Source organism: Mugil cephalus, chromosome 17, assembly GCF_022458985.1.
Source record: "Mugil cephalus isolate CIBA_MC_2020 chromosome 17, CIBA_Mcephalus_1.1, whole genome shotgun sequence".
In the NCBI taxonomy this organism is placed as follows: domain Eukaryota; kingdom Metazoa; phylum Chordata; class Actinopteri; order Mugiliformes; family Mugilidae; genus Mugil; species Mugil cephalus.
In genome coordinates, this window is record NC_061786.1 from 19,629,170 (window position 1) to 19,650,952 (window position 21,783).

A 21,783-nucleotide genomic window follows, 5' to 3' on the forward strand; every position below is an offset into this window, starting at 1 on the left:
CCTGGATGTTTGCCCGCACACGTGTCCAGCCAACTCCCACCACAACAACTCGGATTTCAGGTCAAGGTGAAAATATTTACATGGATCCATAACATTAACCCAGCTACAGTGATAAAAGACGTATACACTTTAAATGAATAAATAAATGAATAAAGTACATTTAAAAAGTATTATCAACCAAATTTATTTCATATTTACATATTGGATTATTGTTACAGATACACCAAGGAATAAATAAGGTTTTACTGTGTATTCAAGGGGGTTATTTATTTTATTGGTTTTTGTATTTTATCTGGTAAACCAGATAATAAATGGAGAATAAACCAGTCCAGAAAAAAATACAATTTTATTTGCATTTATTATGTCACAAAACGGTACATACAGAATAACAGAATAAAAGGATAAAGTCTAAAAGGAGGAACACAGGTTCATTATTTATATGCAAGGAGTAAAGGGACTTTTCCTTCTGTCCACGTCATGTCTATTTCTTTTTTAAAATGATTTTTTAATAGATTGGAGACTCGTGTACAGACACATCTGGGAGGTCCAGCTTTACATAACAGAGGCAGACATATGGCGCCACCAAGTGTCCAAAACGGAGAATTAAGAGTCTTTAATGACCCCCCAGTGTTATTTGGCGGGATTAACTTTCCGACGTATATTCAAATTTCCAAGATGAAATATGTAACAAAATTCAAGTTTTAAATGAATTAAAGCTGTTTTGTTTGCAATTCCAAAAGACTCGTGTGTAGTGTATGTTTTAATATGAATACCAGATGCATCTCTAATAAGAGGAATTTGTTTTGATCCTGTTTTTTCTTCTTCTAGTACAGACATGTTACTGATATCGTCTAGCCAGTTTTATTTCATACTACTGTGAATGACCTAGAAAAAGTTGGAAACTAGACCCACTTTGAATAATTCACTACAAATATTCAAATTAAATTATGTGTGCACTTACAAGGAATTTGTCTCTTTTTTCATCAATACAACACAAACCAATAAAATAAGCGTACAAAAAAATAAAAGCTTAAGAAATAGAAAACTATGCAACATAAATTAGACTTTCAGAATAAAAAAAAATAGAAAAAATAAAGAACTTGGACGGTGTGGCATATTCAGTTTCTTTTCTAATAATGACTATTGGATTAATAATAACATGGGTTATTTAATATGTAATGATATAAAAGACTTTTAAGGTGAATATGATAACAAATCTATTTCCCACAAACTTTTACTCCATAAAAGAATTGATCAGACAGTTTAAGTTCCTCAGGTCATTAAGATAATAACTTTAAAACACACACACACATATATATACAAATATAAAATTCAAACATCATTATTCCATAAAGAGTTAAATTGTAATGAGTGCCTGCCGTTGACTGTGGCCTTTACCTGCGAGACTGAACCCAGGGCAAAAAAGACATGCGCGCACATCCGCTATCCCATGATTCATTTCGACAAGAATAGGTCTCAGTTATTTGTATCCATAGGGGTTCTTCTCCTAGCGCACCGGTGACTACATTATAACACTAATCCTTAGCATTACGTCTCTCCGTCTGCTGTATTTAATGGGCTTTTACTCGGACAACCCACAGTATTATTAGACACTTGTTTTTATTGTGCACTTGACTGCAGGTGGGTAAACCCGTGCGTGACCGCTGCGGCTAACGTTGAGCTAGCAAGGCCACAGAGTATGCGTTAGCAGCTAGCTTTTAGCTAATGTAGCTAGTTATCGTTTCTGACTTTTAGCCCTGAGCGGGTATTTCACACGCCTAATTAATCACGCTAGGAGTGAACAGTAGTCTAAAAAAAAGAAAAGAAACTATTTGTTCACTCATTCTAAGCCTGAACCCGGAAAGAAATGTCCGTTGGTTAGGTTAGGTTAGGGTTTCTGCGGAGTATTAAAAAGTCTGTAACACGAGCATATTTTGCATTGTAGCTCTTAAATTTCATCCGCATTCAGTCAAGTCTTAAATCCTTACGTTAATTTATTGCAGCTTCATTTGCAGTATGCCCCCCCCCCCTTCTGACTCCGGCCTATTATGCTTCTGTTCCTCTTTAGCGGAGCCAACCTCCTGAGTTAATAGTTGAATGACAGTATAATTTGTTATTTTGAAAGTAATTCTGTGTCTCTGATTTTCCTTATTTTTTGTACTTAGCTTAACTTTAACTCATAATGGTCTAAAATTTTGCCTGTTCAAACCTGCATGAACTTGTTCGGTTTAATTTATAACCCATTTCCTCTTCTCTAGGTTTCTGTATTCTGCAGGATGTCTTACCCGCCTCCTCTCAACCGCCAGCAGATTGGGATCCCGCAGTTACCCCCCAGAATCCCCCCTCCACAATATGCAGGCTTCGCCCCGGGAGTCCCGCCAGGTACCGAATACGCTGTAGTCACGTTTCTAAATCTGCCTGTTGGGGCCCTTCTTGTCATTTTAAGGTGTAGGTTCACTGTTTACATACTAGCACAAGCCCAGCATGTCAACAACTTGTGCACCTCTGAGCATAAACTGGACTCACATTTTGATTTGATGTTAGACTGAGACACAGGTTATCGTCGCAATAATTTTTAAATTGTCATGCATAGAGCTAATAAGGTATAGAAAGTGGGACTATAAACCCATAACAGTTGTCAGACCGTGGGAGAAGTTGGAACTGACTGTGGGAAATTACAGAGAAACATTAAAAATACACTCGCTGCATGAATGAACACATTTTATTGTGACGGCCCTGTTACTTTGGGGTTAATCATGCACGCAGAGGTAACGCTATTTGCTGTTGTACTGACTGGCTTTAACGCATATTTTAAGAGTATTTTCTTTCTATTTCAGGCACTCCCATGATTCCTGTTCACATGGGTGTAGTGACCCCCACGCCCACAGTGAGTTTGAAGCATCAGCTGTTGTGTGCTGTTTGAAAACATGATCTGTAAACACTAACAACTGAGGCCCAGTTCAGACGTGGTATATCTGATGCATAAAGGCAAACACACCCAGGACAAACTTCTACTGCACCTCCAATTATGTTGGTGTTTATTTATTTACAGAGAACAGAACTGAGATTTGATTGGGTCTTAATGCTTTTATATAGTCAGGGGTGAACTATTTTCAGCTGGATACTTGTGATCCGACCTGTCTGGGCACATTGAAATAACGGGGTCTGAACAGGGCATTAGCTTCATGTGTTTTATTTTTTTTTTTATTTGTAGCTCCATCATTTCACATATCATCCACTGCTTGTGACGTCTGTATTTTCACATCTCTTCCTTTGGTTTTAATTCCTGAATTGTGAATGGACGTTGCAGGTTCTGGTCCCAACCACAGTCACTGTCGTGCAGAAGCCAATGATTCCAAAGAAGGACCCTGGAAGCATCAGAGGGAAGGATGCGGACGACAGCAGCGGCCCCACCACCACGGTGTTTGTAGGCAACATCTCTGAAAAGGCATCTGACATGTTGGTCAGGCAGCTTTTAGCGGTGAGTCAGCGCTGCCTGTAAAAGTTAACTGCTGATCCTGTGACAAGGAAAAAGCTGTGAAATGTTTGGCATTTAACTACTGACTTCCCTTTCTGTTGTCTGTCAATATAGAAATGTGGTATTGTTCTAAGCTGGAAGAGGGTCCAAGGAGCCTCTGGGAAACTTCAAGGTAACAACAGTGGCTACTTCAGTGCATTTTATTGTGAAAGTATTCCTCCTTTTTTGCTTGAATCATTTTACCTTCATAAGTTAATTTATGAACGAAGTTCAAGATCATTCTTCTGGTAAACTCAGTAAAAATGCATTGTTCCTTGTTACATCCTGTTTTTTTTTTGAGTGCTTACTTATTAAGTCTTATTTTGGAAATGTTGAAATAACTTTCTTTCTGCTCTCAATTTTTTTTGAAGCTTTTGGCTTCTGTGAGTATAAGGAGCCTGAGTCCACACTACGAGCCCTCAGACTTCTGCACGACCTGCTCTTAGGTGATAAGAAGTTGCTGGTCAAGGTAGACGCCAAGACCAAGGCCCAGTTAGACGAGTGGAAGGCCAAGAAAAGGAGTGCCAACGGGGTATGATGTTCTCCTCCGAGTAAAAGATTGAAAATAACTTTATTGATTTTGGTTTGTAATGCTTGATGCTGGCTTTAACTTACAGGGAGGCAGCGGCGAATCCAAAAATGGGGACGAAGATGAAGAGGAAGTTCTTGACGAGGAGACCCTGCGTCGGGACCAGGCTGTGAAGGGGGCAGTGGACGTCCTCATCCGAGAGTACGCGAGTGAGCTCAACGCTCCCTCGCACGACCCCGACAGTCAACCTCGCAAGAAGAGGAAAGAGAAGAAAGAGGAGGTAATGTCTGCGTGATGCTGATGAAAACACAAGCTTCCTGTTCTCTAGTTATAGCGTATTTATAGCAAATGCTGACTAACTGATGTGTTTGTTTCCTGTTTGTGTTTACTTTGTGTAAGCAGGACATCAATGCCATGGAGATGGAGGATGACAAGAGAGACTTGATTTCCAGAGAGATCAGTAAATTCCGCGACACTCACAAGGTAACGTATCAAGCTGCTGTTGTTGTTCTCTAAATTAGGTTTTGGAGAAGAAATCTTCCCTTATTTCTTGTTAGATATTCCTCTCCAGCAAATGAATCTGCAGCTTCTGTAATTGATGGAGATTAATTCCTCCGTAATGCTGTTCTGTTACTGTCATCCGTAATGTCTCAGTAGTCAGTTAATACATAGACAAGTTAGAGAAAGTTAAAGAGTAAAGACGTAGAAAGTATTTATTTAATGTTGATTTGAAGATCTGATAGTGTCTAGTAAAGCCACTCATTTTATAGCATCTGTCAGTGTTTTCAAACTGGCCACGAGTTATCACTGTTCATAATACAAATTTGAGACTAAAAGTTTTCGCTCTGCACATGTAAAATCCATCATACACAGACTCACACACACACACACACACACACACACACACACACAGACAGAGTGCATGGACACAATGTTAAATTCCAACTCAAGCTAATCTATTGATTAAACCCCACCAATATGGTAGAGTTCATTTGGTGACTAGAGCAAGATGAATCTCAGAATCTCAGCTTTGGAAAAAGTTGCGAGGATAGGATGTAAGTATGAGCTTTCATTTCTTCTCTACTCATGCCGGGCGCTCCCTTCTGGAGGGTTTGCAGAGGGGCAACTGGCTCTCATTTCAAACTTTTATTTCATTCACACGTCTGCTCACGAAAGGAGTGTAAAAAAAAAAAAAAAATGGCCGGTCGCTTTCAAAACGCGCAGGGTCGGGCAGCTTCAGTGAACCTCTGCATGTCCTCGGATAATAAAATGTGTTTGAAGAGCACACACAGACTGAAAGAGCCTAACCACTGCAGTAGTTTGAACTGCAGCCTGTAGTGTTGCTAAAGCAGGGAGCGCCCCTCCACAGCACTCTGTGGTCTGAAGACATGCCAGGTAAGTCCCAGCTTCTCTTCTGTTACTTCTTTTTTTTTTCCTCTGTTTTGCATCACAGTCACTCCAACTCATTTAATCAAACAATGACACGATGAAGAAGTAAATCCTTTAAATACGGAACAAAACGAGAAGATAGTTTGTGGAATTGGACTTAGAATTTCAAATGCTCCTACTGAGGTGGGTCATGTGAGGATGACGGCGTTGCTTGCAATAAAATACATGTGTGCATGTATATATATATATATTAATAACATACTATTTTGAGGAGTGACCCTCATCTCTTATTGGGTGCAGTGTATACAGTCTGCATAGTTTGGCCTTTTATATACAGTAGATGGAGATATCGCGTCTTCCTCTGAGAAGCTCTTATCTATTCGCTCTGTCTCTGGAGGAAGGACGACAGATAAGACGACTTACCCTGGAAATCAGACGCATCTGAGATGCCCACACTCGGAAAGGGGGTCTCCAGACATTTGTACATTTGGCTAAAGCTAAAGACACCTGACTTTGTTACGATAAGTGAAACCTGCAAAAAGGTCTCTGATGTAACAGTTAAGTAGATGCCAAGGAGAAACGAGTTCACTACAGATTTCTAGATGTTAAATGTAACATTACTTTGAGTCCTATTTGCATGCGAAACGTCTTGTTTATTACATCATTTCCACAACAGTTTGTGGCTTTTGAAAGAAGTTATGCACAAAACGTGTAGGAAAGTTGCATGTGCAAAAATAAAATTAAAAAGTTCTTGCTAAATTCCAAAGAAAGTGTAAAATATTAAGTTTCTATTTGGTTTAACTTAGTTCACCTCTGACAGTCTCAAACTAGCCCCAGATTGTTTTTAAACAAGAGGTAAGTTCTAGGTTTGAAAGAAGTTTGAGTGTAAGGTTGTAAGGTGCAGTTAATAGTATTTATATAGTGTATATATATATTTAGTATTTATTTATAGTGTATGTGACCAGTATGTCACATAGGACATGTAGTTCACACATCTTATTCCTTTCCTTTATTTATTTATTTTTATCTCTTATTTACTGTCAGGCCCACATTTCATACACTCTTCTGTAAAGATTACAAACCAAATTTAAAGAAGAACATTTATTAATCTCAGGAGATGGTTTGAACTGTGGGTCTGACTCTTAATTTTTTTATAAACTGGCTCAAATTGACCAGAGAGACGTCAGAAGACGACCTGCAGGTAAGACTTCTACACTAATTTCCTTTGTGGCAAAATGGAATACAGTTTCTGATGTGTTTCAACCGTGATGTTGTTTGCTGTTTTAATTGGATGAACTGCTTCACAGGTTTTGTTTGGGCCTTTTTTTTTTCCCCCCCTGCCCCCCTGATTATTTTGTTCCACTTTTAACCTGCTTTTCCTCCCACACGTAGCCTGTAGGCAGAGAAGGGCTGAAACCGTAGCTCATCGCCTGTAAGTCGCACATCGGTAGCTCCACAACGGTCTGTAGAAAACGCCACGACGCTTCTGTCACCTAGTGACCGTTTAGAGGAACGCTTCATATTTATCGTGCTCCACAGAATCTCTGAAAACATTGGACTAATTCAGCTAGCAGCTGTGAATTTGGTAGTTGGGATCCCACAACCTTTGAGTTTTTCCTGTGCAAAAACAAATCACTTTAATGTAGTCTCAGATTATTAATAGTTTCCATCCCTTGGCTGCATCCTGAACTCCCTCACTGCTGCAGGGGATCACTTGCACTGCAGTCTGGCATCGCACATCCCAGCATCTCCGATGACCACGTTGCTTATTATGTAATTTACTTAGTTGGGCCATTTGCCACGTTAAGCTTGGACTTGCTTTAATCCACTTGGCACCCATAGGAGCTAACCTTATATAGCGTTACAAAGTGGTGATCTAAAAGCTGACTCAGCACTTGGCTTTAACCTTAAGTGCTTTTGTATTACCACAAGAACATCCGTAGTGTGAGAAGCCCCGATGAAATTAGGATGAAGCGCACTCTCCTCTGCAGTTCCAGTTAGTTGGTTAACACTTATTGGCAGGGTTGTGCTGTGTTGTAGCTAAGCTCCATGTCAGGCATCATACGTTTTAACCCGCAGCGTCTTTCGCACCGGCCCCCGAATCCATTTCATTTCTGCATCTGCGTGAGTGCTCATTGATTTTGAAAATGGACGGATATGATTTGACCGATAGCGCCTGCAGCTGAGTTTTTATCGGAATGACCTCTTATTACATCAGAGCATAATCTCAGATCACATAGAAACGAGCAGAGGACAAGTTGACCTGTTACATATGTGAGAGAGAGAGGGAAAAAAAAAAGCGATAACGCGTATATGTGATAGAGGAAATGATCTCCCTGCACTTTGATGCAACGCAAAAGTGTCTTTGTAGTGGATGAGTTTAACATCTGCTCCTCTTCATATGAACTTAGCTGATCGTAATTGTTTAGGTGTCTTTTTAAAGCAGGGGTCTTCAACGTTTTTTCAGGCCAAGGACCCCCCAAAACTGATGGAGAGATTAAGTAGGGACCCCCCACCTACTACATGTGTTCTGTATTAAACTCAGCTATATAACTATAAAAAACAGGTTCAAATATTCGTTTTTCTTTATTTAAAACATGTGCAACACTAGGTCATGCAACATAACTTGTGATTGGCTCAGCAGCGATAGGGGCGGGGCCTCCTGTGAACAGGTGTGGTGCTAATAATTAAAAAATGTCTAATCAACCAAAGATTTTGCGACCCCCTCCCTCCCCCGCTGCAGTGCCCCCTGTTGAAGACCTATGTTTTAAAGAATGAACTGCACGTCATGGTTTTATATGAGTGTGTTCTGAATTGAGCTGTATATACGTTATACCTGCTAAAGCTGCTGACCACTCTTCCTGGAGGAAACAACAAGGCTAGGAAGACTTCCTGACTTGGAGCAGCCAGCCTCTCCAAGGCAGTGGTAGTATGTGAGCATGTCTGACACAGGGAGTCTGAATCATTTTTCAGTATCGTGTGCTAATACCCTGTTTGTTGTCATGTGTTTGAGTGTGATGGTCTTAGCCGTATTTTAGCATTTAGTAACGCACCTCTCTCCTCCCCCCCCCCAAACCACCTCCCTCCCTCCCTTGTCTCCCCGTTGGGCTCCTGCAGAAACTGGAGGAGGAAAAAGGAAAGAAAGAGAAGGAACGCCAGGAGCTGGAGAAAGAAAGGAGAGAGAGGGACAAAGAGCGGGAGCGCGAGAGGGAGCGACGCGACCGTGAGAAAGAGAAGGAGCGGGAGAGGGAGCGGGACAAGGAGCGGGAGAGGGACCGGGACCGCGACCGCGAACGGGAGAGGGACCGGGAGCGCGAGAGGACGAAGGAGCGCGAGAGGGAGAGGGAGAGGGACAGGAGTCGAGACGCCAGCGAAGCCCGGAGCCGCTCGAGGTCAGTCAGAGGCCCGTGATGTCCTCGAATGCACCGTGATGTGTTTTGGCTGTCCTGCATCAACCCACTAGAAAACCTAGGTGTAATACAGCCGTATGACAATTTCACATCACAATTATTATGACCAAAATGTTATCATTATTATCAAAAAGTGCTTACACACACATACACTGAAATAATTTAACTAAGTTATTTTGAAAAAACAAATAAAAGAAAAACACCACAATGAACTTGAGGATGAAGTAGCCTTAGCATCCTACTACATGCTCACTCTATAGATAATGGAAAAGCAAATTAATTATCATTATTATTATCTGACTGGGAAACACATTAATGTTAACGTAACTGCCAGTGCCAATACCACCAGCGTCTGAGTGAGTGAGTCCAGAAATGAGCCGTATCACCGTGGAATCAGACACTGTGTTAATGATGATAATAAATCTGAAACGGTTAATCATGAAATCATTAATATCCCTAAAGTGTAATAATAGAACAGTTTTAATGATCTTCTCACATCAAGATTCATTTAGCAGCTGTGCAGCATTCACTTACCATTTTTATTTTATATTTTATGCAAATAAATAAACATTAATAGCATGTTGTCAGTACCTTGTTCCAAGGCTTAACTGGGAATTTACATAATAATGAGAAGTGGACAGAACACAACACTGAGACTAAACCTAGAGCTAAACAGCACCTAAATTACACTTAACCCTTTAAGACCTGAACGTCCGCCTGCACATAAAAACAAGCTTTTGGTATTTGAATTACCGTAACTCACCGAAAGACAAAATTCAAAGTGTGGCTGTGCGCTGTCGGTTTGTTTGTTGGTAATTTGTTGGTAAAAAAAAACAAAAAAAAACAAGTTGGTTATATCCTTGAGATGTCACGAAGGTCTTCCAGACTAAAGCACAACTTCTCAGTGTTCAGCCACACTTTGAATATTGTCAATAGAGCAAAAATACTGTGAGTTACGGTAATTCAGATACCACATGCTTTAACGGCTCCCTGGTGATCTGTTCGGTTTTAAATGGTTAATTTACTTAAGAAACTTAGTTTTTTCTTCGGTTAAAGGATAGTTTATTAACAGGTTAACTTGTTCTTTACACTAAAACAAATGAGGAATTTTTACCTGGCTTTTATTGACACTATATAATAAAGTTGAAAGTATATTTTTAACGATTTAATTACAAACTATGGTAAAATGCTTTTACTAGTTGGTGTATATTGAGGTCAAATCAGTAAATAAATGTCTTTACATTTTTATTGTAATTTCAGTTTTAGTGTTGTTAAACTAGTCATTAACCCCTTGTGTTCTGCAGAGAGAGGACTAGAGAAGATAAAAAACGCGACCGTGAAGAAGATGAAGAGGACGTCTATGAACGGAGGCGACTCGAACGAAGGCTTCGAGACAAGGAGGCCGCCTACCAAGAAGTATGCGTACGATCACCCCTCGCGTTTTTAATTTGGTTGATGTTTACATAGTCTAAATGACTGTTTATGTCGTTTCTGCTTCTTCTAAAAGCGCCTGAAAAACTGGGAGATCCGTGAGAGGAAGAAGTCTCGTGACTACAGCAAAGAAACAGAGAGGGAGGATGAGAGGCGTCGGGAAATGGTATAAATGAACATGTTCAACACTGGACTAAACTGGACTTGTACTACTGTAGTTTATTATGTCAAGTTATTTATATACACTAATTGTTGTAATTTATTTTGTTTTTAAATCAGATGAAAGAAGCCAAGCGACTGAAGGAATTCCTTGAAGATTACGATGACGACAGAGACGACCCGAAATACTACAGGTGATTGTTTTAACCTGCTCCTGCGAGAACCGCGGTGGTGCACACTTTTCACGTATTTTTTCTCATTATTCAACCCGACGTTCTCATCCTCAGGGGCAGCGCTTTGCAGAAACGACTTCGTGACCGAGAAAAGGAGATAGAGTTGGATGAGCGAGACCGGAAGAGGGAGAAAGAGGAGCTGGAGGAGATCAGACAGAGGCTCCTCGCTGAGGGTCACCCTGATCCTGATGCCGAGCTGCAGAGGGTGAGTCTCCTTGAAACTCCTGCTTTGTGCTCAGATAAAAAATGTTCCTTGACACTGAAGGGAGGGTTTATTTGAGACACAGAGGATTACTTTAGGAATGCGCCGATACCCGATGTTTAAAATAACAATTTTGTTATTTACACATTACTGAAGTCTTTCATCTCTTCATCCTATCATCCCAATGAGCACAAATTCAGTCAAATTTATGAAACTAAAACAACTTTTAATTCACATGAAGTTTTTATTTCTTAAAAATAACTTTAAAAATTCCTCAGCTAGTCCTTATTCAGTGCGTTTACATGTGCATGTGAAAAAACAAAACAAATTATTGCCTTAATCCGACTTTAACTGGACAACAAGTGCATGTAAACACGTTACTCAGTTTTCTGTGGCATGTGTATGGAGTATACATGCCATGAGAAAGCCGGTCGCAGAAGAAGAAGGTAAGAAGAGCCACCTGAGGGATGCACCTTAATTAGTGCACACATTGCAACCGTTCAACCCGCTGACAAGACTCACATCGCCACCTAGTGTGGAGGAGGAGGAGGACATGTTCCAGTCAGTTTTTTCTCCATTGCATGTGAACTGGGACAATGACTGCATCCAGAAAGTCGAATTTCGAGAAGAAATAAAATACTTTTTGTTAAAATACAAACATATTAAGTGTAAATGTAAAAACAACAGGAAAATAAAATATGTTTTTAATATTTGTTTTGCTTTGGTGCTCGGCCGATACCGATGTTCAGCCGACGTATTGGTTTCCCTACTTATTTAGATTGTTTTGTCGTGTGTTTGTATGATTCTTTTATGTGGTTGGTGGTTTCCTGAGGTTGTTCATGTGTATTCGTGCAGATGGAGGAGGAGGCCGAGCGCAGACGACAGCCTCCTCTGAAGCTGGAGCCTGAGGAAGATGTGAACCAGGAGAAAGCTCACAGGGATCGAGACAGGGACCGGGATCGAGACAGGGATCGGGAACGGGAAAGAGAACGGGAGCGCGAGCGTGAACGTGAGAAGAGAGGGTCGGGACGGCCCGTGGAACCGGCGCCCCGAGGCCCACCGCCGCATTCAGACGACGACGTGGAGGAAGGGGAGGAGGAAGAATTCCACGACGCCGAGGACTCGCAAGAGGCCAAGCCCCAACTCAAACCCATCATGCGACCAATCACCACCGCTCCCTCTGTGTCTTCTGCCAGCGGGAACGCGACTCCAAACACACCCATCAGCGAATCTCCCTGCGGCATCATCATTCCAGGAGAAAACACCCCCGAGGTGCAGCCTCCAGAGGAACACCGGCCCAAGATCGGCCTCAGTCTCAAACTGGGTGAGTACGGTAGTAAACAAAGCATTAAATTAATGATTTTATCAACGTCATTGCGTTATAAACTTTCCTCTTCGTTTCCTGCCTCCAGGCGCCACCAACAGCCCCAGTCAGCACAACGTTGCGAAGCGGAAGAAGCTGGCGAGCGTGGAAAGCGTCTTCAACAAGTTTGACGACGAGGAGGCGGACGAGCAGCCTCGCAAACGGAAACTGGTTCCGCTGGATTACGGCGACGATGACAAGAGCCTGGGGCTGGACGGGGCAGAGATTTCAGCCAAGGGCAACATCAACACGGAGGAGAAACGCAAGCACATAAAGAGCCTCATAGAAAAGATCCCCACCGCCAGGCCGGAGCTCTTCTCTTACCCTCTGGACTGGACTATGGTTGACTCGGTACGGAGCCTGTGGGAGTTTGGATCTGCAGATATTTTATTCATTTCGTACATGTCTCATATGATTTGCCATCATTACGTGAATGTTAAACCATGTGTTGTTGTGCTTTCTGCAGACTCTGATGGATCGCCGCATCAGACCGTGGATTAATAAGAAGATTATTGAATACATTGGCGAGGAGGAACCCACTCTGGTTGATTTCGTCTGTTCTAAGGTCGGTTATTAAAACAAACGAGCCAAATATTCTCCAGTTTAAGTTTTCCAGTTTTATTTATTAAGTTGCTTTGCATTAAATAAGTCATTTTGCAGTGTTTCCTCAGTGGCCCTCTAAGAAGAACAAGAAACTAAATACATTTTATTTTATTTATTGTATTTATCTCATTTATTATTATATGTTTTCCTGTCATTTGCAGTTGCACTCTTTTTCCTCCTTTTTTCTGCACTTTTATACCAGTATTGGTGTAGTTCTCTTTAATAAGGTATAAAAAAATGAGTCTTAATACCTCAGTCTTTGAGCATTAATAATATTGTGCTCAACCTCACAGCAATAGCTCTAAACTATCACAAATGAGAACAACAATATAAAAACTTTTTCTCCCTCTATGAGTTTGTGTTGACTCACTTCTGGTCATGTTGCTCACTGATTTGCCCTTTTTATTTTCTGTCCAGGTGATGGCACACAGCACCCCTCAGGGTATTCTTGATGACGTTGCTATGGTGAGTCAATTTAAATATCTTATTTTTTCCCTAAATGCCTTCAATTAAATAAGCTGATGATTGCATTAATGTTTCTGGATTCAATTTGTTCATCACTTCTCTGCTGTCATCAACTAATTAAAAACTTTGTTTGCAAACTCACGAGATTTACCTTAACCTTAGATGTGCTTGTTTATTTCTGTCATGGTGATTGTCTGAACCTGTTACATTAACATTGTCTCAGTTATCAGTTCCACATAATAACATTCATATACCTTTCATGTAACAACATTTAATAAGCTTTTGTGTGTCTGTTTGTTTTCAGGTGCTCGATGAAGAAGCAGAAGTCTTCATAGTGAAAATGTGGAGGTTATTGATATATGAAACAGAAGCCAAGAAGATAGGACTGGTGAAATAAAGACCACGTGCATCTGTGACTGACTTCTCCAGTTCTCCGTCGTGCTGCCTACAGCTCTGTGGTCCATCAGACTGTAAACGTGCCCCCGCGCCCCTCGATTCTTGGTTCCATCAGCAAGGAGCTGCTTCCTTGTATGTGGGTTTGCACAAAAACATACTGCATGATTTAAAATAAAAAATAAAAACTTTGGTTGTATTTTTTTTTCTCTTTTTTTTTTTTTTTCTCGCCCTTTGTTGATACCGTTGAGGAAAATGGCGGTTGCATTTCATCCATCTGTTCTCCAGTATGTTGGACACATTCTGCTAGTTGATTTACTGGTGTTGTGTGGAGGCACTTCTCCGCTGTGTGAACTAATAAATATGCTTTTTTTTTTAAGAAAATGTTGGCTGTCTTTCTTGAATGTTTTTATAGTAATTGACTTTGTGTGTCCTCCGGAATAAGCCTTAATTCTGCTGCTTTACATCCAAAGCTCATTATGTAGTGATTTAGTGACTTTCACTATTACAGTTTATATATTAACTTAAACAACATCCATACTTTAGGTTATTTTTGCTCTATATAGTATTTAAGAAAAGAGTTGCTATTGTGAAAATATAATTATCATTTAAAAGTATATAAAAATATTTTTAAACAATTTTTATTTTATTATTTGATGTTGATGTGTTATATACTACATTAATTTCAGATAGAGAGAAATGTGTCTTGGCAGAAACAAATAAAATGTACATTAAGTTATTTTTATTAAATTAGAAAAAATATACCATGTTCATGACTGGTTATATTTCCTGTTCACTAAGACTTTTGAACAATGTTTTTTTTATTATTATTGATTTTCAGTGGGGAACATACATGACACATCACCACACTACTTGCACAATGAAATGCAAGCGGACGTCACTGAATTAAAAAAATATATACAAAATAATAATAAGGATAATAGCGGCACATGCAAAAAATGAAGCTGATTAATATAAATAAGATAATAATAAATTATTATAAAATTATAAATAAATATAAGGAAATATAATCTGATAAATATAATTATTGTTGCTTAAGAAAATCCATTAAAGGAGCCCACACATCTTCAAATACTTCACCGCGCTTCACCCCTAACACACAGGGTCCTATTCACTTTGTTTACACTGTTTTTTTCTTCTTCTACGTCTCCCCGGTCTCGTGGACACGTGGCAGGTTTGCGTCGACAGGTTGTGCGCGAGAACCGTGACCCGGAAGTACTTGGACGAGCGTCAACCCAGAAGTAGGATGTTCATTTCTGTCCAGCTGGTTAGCCGCTAACCAAGCAGGGGAGTCGAAATATTATTATTGACAGCAGCATCTGGAGAAAACGATGCGGGGTATCGGTCGTGTTCACTGGACGGTTAACGCACCCGAGGTGTTTGTTTATCAAGACTGAGGGCCGGATAATTACCGAAGCTAGTTAGCTTAGCTTTGCTAGCGTTTTCGAGGCCAGAGGCTGCGACGTCTCTGAGTAGCTTTAACGTGGATGTTTGTTGGGAAGCCAAGCCGCCACCAAAAGAGGGATTTTACGGACGATTGTTGATTTTTTGTTTGCTACATTTTAGCCGAAGATAAAAGTGCAGCCATGGACGATTTCAGCTCGATCAGCCTGCTGTCTCTTGCGATGTTGGTGGGATGTTATGTGGCCGGGACGATACCTTTAGCAGTCAACTTTTCAGAGGTAAGACTTTTGAAACATACACAGCCTTTTGCCACTGCTTCATGAAACCGTGCACTCTTTTGACAACTTTTGCATTAGCCACGTTTCCCCCTAAACAAAAAAAAAAAAAAAAGCTACCATCTGTTACTGCATCTACTCACATATGCGGATCAAAACATGAACTATTGTTATCAGATGATCGATTTAAAATCGTTGATGCTATATTTTGTGCTGAAGCTTCGTTTTTTTTGTTTTTTGTGTCTTTGTTTAGGAGAAGCTGAAGCTGATCACCGTGTTGGGAGCAGGGCTGCTCTGTGGAACTGCACTAGCTGTGATCATTCCTGAAGGAGTCCACGCACTTTACGAGGAAATACTTGAAGGTGAATGTCACAAAGTCACAACTCGGTGAATGAGTAAAATATTTGCAGTTTCTAGCTATGAGAGCTACGCGTCCTCAATGCTTTTTCTTGTTACACTTGATGGTGAGCTGAGCATGTTTGGATTCTGGACCCGTTGACATTCTGAGATTTCTGGATTAGTTTGAGGTTGATTGTTGTCTTTAAACTGCTGGAGGACAGAGAATAATGTCTGGTTGTTTGTTTTATTGTATTCTGTTACTAATCTGTGTACTCGAGATTGCCTTGATTAAAAGGAAATCATCAGGGTGGAGACAAACAGAAATGCCATAAAAGCTAAACAGATCAAACAGGTCAAATGAGTCATTCTGGGTTGTAATCATGCAGTTACTGTGTGTTTAGCTTCCTTTCTCTATGATATATAAATGTATTTTAAATCAGTATTATTATTATAAACTGTTTATCTTTGTTTTTTACCCGTAAAATAAGATATTTTAAGTCACAGATCTCTGAATACTTGTAACATTGGACAATAACTCAAAAAAAGGAAGAATTGTCGGCTAGTTTTCTCTTTTCATTTGAGAAATACTACTTCCCACGCGTGCTTTTAATATAAATTCTGAAGATGTAATAAATAACACACGTCCTCCTCATCTAGTCCACTGGTGTTCAAGTGTTCATCTAATCCCCCGCCTCAGTAATACTGAATACAGCTCTTAAACGTGTCATCCTTTCAAGTTTTTCTACATAGAGTTGTCTGTATTTTCCTGTTTTTGCCAGTAGCTTGCAGATCTGGTTTGTGATTACAGAGTGTTTGGTTTGTCTTTTATTGTTCTAGTCCAACTGAGGATCTTTGCCTTATGTCTCTCTTCCCTCATTTCACGCCAGCGTGTGTTGTCTAGAAAAGAAACAAAAAAGCGTCTTGGATTTTTGTCAGACTTTGAGATGCCTTTATGATTACCCAGGATTATAGAAATAAATTTGTAGATTGCACCAGTTTGAATTCTATTCAAACAGAGCAAAGTTCAGCAGGTGGTAAAGTTCAACCAGTTGTTGTCCATTTCTGTTGTGTAACGGACGGAGATATTTGTTTTGTGATGGTCTTTGTTGAGCGTTCTTCCTTCCTGACCGTTTTTTTTGTTGTTTTTTTTGTGCAGGCGGACACCACAGCCACAGCCAGGCTGGAGTCGTGGAAGCGTCTGAGGCCAAGGCTGACGCAGAAGCAGCTCTGGGCGCCGCCGGAGGGAAACACGAGCACGGTCACGAGCAGCTCCACGCCTGCATCGGGGTGTCTCTGGTCCTGGGCTTCGTCTTCATGCTGCTGGTCGACCAGATAGGCAGTTCTCATGTCCACAACACCGAAGGTTTGTGTCGTAAAGGTCGACAAACACGAGCAGTGACAGACTGGCTTAGGGAGAATGGAAATGGATGAGAGGAGCTTAGAAATGGAAGGAAACGTGTTGAATTGGAGCCAGAGCTGCTCCAGATGGCTCATCTGCAACGTCCAACATGAGTCCACGCTTATATGAGAGCTCCTCATTTCAGTAGCTAATACTCTGCACACTGTCTACAGACTCATACCACCATAGCAACTTCCACGTTTTATTTTATTCATGCTGTTTTATTAAATGATTGTCTGTCTGTTACTGCTTGAGTGTTGCTTATTGTATGTTTCTTGTATTTGGATGTTTGAATTCTGTTTTTTGTGCCCATCGTTGTGTCTGTCTACTGCTGTATACATCTCTTCCTTGCTGTAAAGTTTCCTTGGGTGACTTGAAAGACGCTTCTTAAATAAAATGTATTATTATTATAGCATGCTTTCTTTCTTAATGTAATATTTAATTTCTTCACCACTAAATGTTTGCGATTTAGATCCAGAGTCGGCCAGAGTCGCCTCCTCCAAGATCACCACCACCCTGGGTCTCGTGGTCCACGCTGCAGGTTAGTCTGGTTTCTTAGACTTATCTGTGTAAATTACTGCTGTGACCTTCATTTAAAATACTTATTCTTCATATTGTTGTGATTGTCTGAAAAAATACCTCAGCATGCAGGCGGATAAACCTACAACAAATCAAAGCCATTTTGTCAAAAAAACAAAAAAAAAAAGGCCACGTTTCTGCTGCATCTAAGTTCATGTGTCAACATAGTATTTTATCTGTAGTTGTTGTAAAAGACTCAATCGTCTCCTTCTTTCCGCCTCCAGCTGATGGAGTGGCGCTGGGAGCTGCTGCCTCGACTTCTCAGACCAGCGTTCAGCTCATCGTCTTTGTAGCGATCATGCTGCATAAGGTAACGATTTTTCTGCATGTTTCCTAATTGTGTAGCTTCATGCAACTGAACGTGTGTGAAAGAAGTAGAATATTAGTGGCTATTTTGACACGATTGTCATCATTTTGTGAGAAGACTCGGAGGAGACTGTGAATCTTTATTTTCTGTCTGAACTGTGCAGGCCCCGGCAGCGTTCGGCCTGGTGTCCTTCCTGATGCACGCCGGCCTCGAGAGAAACCGCATCCGCAAACACCTCCTGGTCTTCGCCCTGGCGGCTCCCGTCCTCGCCATGCTCACGTTCTTAGGCCTCAGTCAGGTGATTGTTTTATCCGCTGAGCCGTCATCTTTGTTGTAGGGTTTTCAGTGCAAACAGATGGAGCCGTCTCCATGAGGAGGAGGCGTTAAGCTCGTCTAGCAGAAGATCTTTTTACTTAGCAAACAGGCTGAGTCTTATTAAACATACTTTGCCTCAGAAAACCTGTGCGACTTGATCTGTCTTCTAGCAAACGTTAACCACACGTGTTTAAGATGAGACAATAAAACCGTTGATTCTTGGTGGAAGAAATTCTTCTGACGTTTTGCTTCTGTTTTTGTTCCCCACAGAGCAGCAAAGAGGCCCTGTCAGACATCAACGCCACCGGCGTCGCCATGCTCTTCTCCGCCGGCACCTTCCTCTACGTGGCCACCGTCCACGTCCTCCCCGAGGTGGGAGGCGGAGGCCACAGCCACGCGCCCGCGGGGGGGAACGGAGGGAAGGGACTGAGCAAGGTGGAGGTGGGAGCCCTGGTGCTGGGCTGCCTCATCCCTCTGGTGCTGTCCGTCGGCCACCACCACTAGACGCGCGGCGCGGGAGGGATCTGGGACGAGTGTACAGGGGAAAGGAGCCGAAACAGAGTCTTCAGACTTTGTGGATTTAAATGTCTTATAGCTTTGTTGTCTGCGGATGGACCCCGGGGACCAGACTGGTGCTCCTCCATGTCTTACGACTTGAAAATTAACTTAAAACAGGGAACGAGTAATGGTTGAGGGGGGTTGAGGGGTCGGAGTCGCTGCAGTGACAAAACCGAGACACATGACCATGTTTTATCTTCTGACTCTGTATGTCTGCATTTATTCCGTCAGAAATCAGAAATGCTTTCTCTCTTCTTCTTCTTCTTCTTTTTTTTTTTATATGAGAAACCAGAGTTTTATCTGTTTACCTGCCGTGGCGTCTCCATCCAGGGTTGACAGTCAGACGGTCAAACAACCAGCCCTGATTTCATTCAGCGACCTTTTACTAGACGGCAGGCGCACAGCGAGGTGTAGATTAAGCTTGTGACGTTGCAAAAACGGTAAATCCTTTTTTTTTTTTTGTTTTTTTGATAACTGTACAGATTGTAAATCTCGATCGATATGAACTGATTTTCAAGTGCCATATTAGCTGGTCGTGAAGCCCCCGGAGAGGACGCAACCGCACAGACGACTACGAAGCCGGACGAGATCGTCCAGATTAACCCGACAGACGCTCGTGACCGTTTTCACTCTGGATCCCGTGAGAGGAGTCAGTCTTTGACGGACGCAGACGCGTGTGTGTTTCCTGTCAAACCACCAAACGTAACACGGCCGAGACGCGAGCGGCCTCTTCAGACGACAGGACCCGTCACTTTATTTTATCTGTTTAGTTTCTGGATGTTTCTAGTTTTTATTTTACCTGGAGGAAAAAAAAAAAAAAAAAAAGCAAACTGTAAAGTCTGTACAGAGTTGTCTTCAGTGATTGTATAGAGTGTTTATTTAGAGGTGGGGGATTATTTCAGCCCTCGTGAATGGCTGAAAGATTTGCCTTATAGGAGGGCATTAACTAGCTGAAAACCTTTAGGGACCGTCGGCTCAGGAGACATTACAGATTGTGAGAGGGGACTTTTTTTTTTTAGTATTATTATTTTTTTTTTAGACTTTTAGTTGACTCAATCCTCGTAAATCAATCATACAAGAGCAATAAGCGTAAAACTGGAACTAAAGTAACCTCCTCCTCCTCAGCCAGGTCAGAGGTTTAGCCTTCGTCATGGAGCTGACGGGTAGTTAGACGCCCTTGAACGCAGCCCGACTCCCCCCCCCCCATTAAGGCAGCGACCGGCCCGATGCAGTAAAACTAAACCAGTAGCTGCTCCTTCTTCTATCAGGACGTGTGGATATCGTGACTGTATCACTGTGCCTGCTCCCAGCAGAGCTCACGTGTTTGTATATGTATGTTTGTATGTAAACTGTACAGAGAAACTTCTTCCTTCCCGCCACAGTCAACAACATGATTTCTTGCAAATACATTTTTGTTTTTGTTTGTTTTTGAATTTTCTATCCAGATTTTTTTTTTCTTCCTGTGTGTGGATGAGCTGTTATTTGAGTCTAATTTATGTATAAATTTACTGGTTTTACATATTATTAACTGATAAGAAGAACGAAAGCCATCGTGATGTTTAAAGGGCGTTTTTCATAGTTCCAAATTTTTAAATTTTTTTTATTTAAGGGAATCCCCCTCCTCTCCTTCCACTGCGATGCTTTCTAACCAGGCATGTTAGTGGGCAGCCTCATTATGTCCCACTTTACCTTTTAACATCCGCCGGTATGTGTGTACAGTTCAATCTACGTTGTTGTCATTTTAATTAGAAAAAATGAATTTAAAGCAACAAATTTGAACGTAACCATCAGAAAATAAAGACGACATCATTTCTTTAATGAACTGAAACTATTAATCGATTATCAGATTTTACGTGCATCATTTACCAAACTGTTTACAGCAAAATTTAAAAGCTTATAAAGAATTGAGCGTTTTAGAAAGCTAAAAATGCTTTTTCAGGACATTAATGATGTGTTTCAGATGTGATGGTGGCAGCTTGAATGTTCACATTCTCATTTTAGTATTAAACTGTGATCAGTAAGTGAGGAGCATCTCGCTGATGTTTTCCCACATAATCACGTCTTAGTCTAAGATCCCACCGTTAAAAATAAGAACCCGCTGAGAAAGTCCACTTTGAAGTCCACATGTTGGCTACATTCCTCCTTTTAAGGTTTAATGTTTAACAGGAAACAGGCCGGTCTCAAAAAATAACAAAAAAAAAACTAAATCTCTGGATTATAATAGTTTTTTTTTATGGATTTAGAATATCCTGACACTAGGACTGCAGAAGGTTTCAAGCCTCTTTGACCTCTAATAAACTGGATGTGACCAGATGTGCATCCTAGACTTCACCTGCACTTCAACGCAGTGAGATGGGAGTTAGAAGTTCTTTAATTCCAGGAGCACGAAGCTCCCGGCTGCTTGGAATTAAAAGGACATGAACACTATGAACAGAGGCAGGTTCCTGCTGCTCACAGACAATCACTCAACATCCTGCACGTGTAAAATCCTGCAGAGTTTATGCGTCTTGTGCTTAAAAAATAAAAGTATAAATGGCACCTACTGAGGCTGACTGGGGTTTAGAGGAGCTGTGGGGGGAAAGGTTGAATACTTAATGCGTTTTATTTTTGCTTTTCTGTCATTCCAGGATGAGTCTGCCTTATTTCTGTACTTCTAAGTTGTGAAAATCAAGCTGTAAAGCAAAGTGATTTATGACGACTAAATTAAAGTTTTTTGTTTTCGTTTTTTTAAACTGGTGAAAGTGTTTTGCTGTTTTTTTTTTTTTATTATTTCTGAGGGATTTACTCATTTAAACTGAGAGGAAGTCTGCAGGATCATGCGTTCCCCCCGTGCCCCAGTTGTCCGCGGCTGAGCTGTCGGTATCTTTATAATCTGCCGTCAATCCACCCTGA

The 21,783-nt window shown here is 41.1% G+C and overlaps 2 protein-coding genes across 2 annotated transcripts; both read left to right on the forward strand.

Annotated features, from left to right (window-relative positions):
• The first annotated feature begins 1,459 nt into the window (after nucleotides 1-1,459).
• rbm25a (RNA binding motif protein 25a) lies at nucleotides 1,460-14,073 on the forward strand. The gene is made up of 18 exons (XM_047610971.1): nucleotides 1,460-1,641; nucleotides 2,259-2,382; nucleotides 2,838-2,887; nucleotides 3,311-3,481; nucleotides 3,593-3,650; nucleotides 3,889-4,049; nucleotides 4,135-4,326; nucleotides 4,449-4,529; nucleotides 8,553-8,827; nucleotides 10,150-10,261; nucleotides 10,353-10,442; nucleotides 10,556-10,629; nucleotides 10,723-10,873; nucleotides 11,726-12,194; nucleotides 12,283-12,584; nucleotides 12,700-12,798; nucleotides 13,254-13,301; nucleotides 13,606-14,073. The coding sequence occupies exons 2-18, from the start codon at nucleotides 2,277-2,279 to the stop codon at nucleotides 13,696-13,698; spliced, it is 2,532 nt and encodes an 843-aa protein (XP_047466927.1). The 5' UTR covers nucleotides 1,460-1,641; nucleotides 2,259-2,276; the 3' UTR covers nucleotides 13,699-14,073.
• An 846-nt stretch (nucleotides 14,074-14,919) lies between these two features.
• Nucleotides 14,920-21,627, forward strand: slc39a9 (solute carrier family 39 member 9). Its single transcript, XM_047610709.1, has 7 exons — nucleotides 14,920-15,397; nucleotides 15,648-15,756; nucleotides 16,890-17,096; nucleotides 17,605-17,673; nucleotides 17,936-18,021; nucleotides 18,182-18,316; nucleotides 18,604-21,627. Exons 1-7 carry the CDS (start codon nucleotides 15,302-15,304, stop codon nucleotides 18,835-18,837), a joined length of 936 nt encoding a protein of 311 aa, XP_047466665.1. The 5' UTR covers nucleotides 14,920-15,301; the 3' UTR covers nucleotides 18,838-21,627.
• The last annotated feature ends 156 nt before the right edge of the window (nucleotides 21,628-21,783 follow it).

What these genes read in the sequence shown, in the direction of transcription:
- slc39a9 (XM_047610709.1), top strand. Translation starts at nt 15,302, where the DNA reads ATGGACGATTTCAGCTCGATCAGCCTGCTGTCTCTTGCGATGTTGGTG. An exon ending in TCTCGTGGTCCACGCTGCAG is followed by an intron (nt 17,674 to 17,935) that starts GTTAGTCTGGTT and finishes TTCCGCCTCCAG; the next exon opens with CTGATGGAGTGGCGCTGGGA. An exon ending in TAGCGATCATGCTGCATAAG is followed by an intron (nt 18,022 to 18,181) that starts GTAACGATTTTT and finishes TGAACTGTGCAG; the next exon opens with GCCCCGGCAGCGTTCGGCCT.
- rbm25a (XM_047610971.1), top strand. Translation starts at nt 2,277, where the DNA reads ATGTCTTACCCGCCTCCTCTCAACCGCCAGCAGATTGGGATCCCGCAG. An exon ending in ATGAGAGGCGTCGGGAAATG is followed by an intron (nt 10,443 to 10,555) that starts GTATAAATGAAC and finishes TTTTTAAATCAG; the next exon opens with ATGAAAGAAGCCAAGCGACT. An exon ending in TTGATTTCGTCTGTTCTAAG is followed by an intron (nt 12,799 to 13,253) that starts GTCGGTTATTAA and finishes TTTTCTGTCCAG; the next exon opens with GTGATGGCACACAGCACCCC.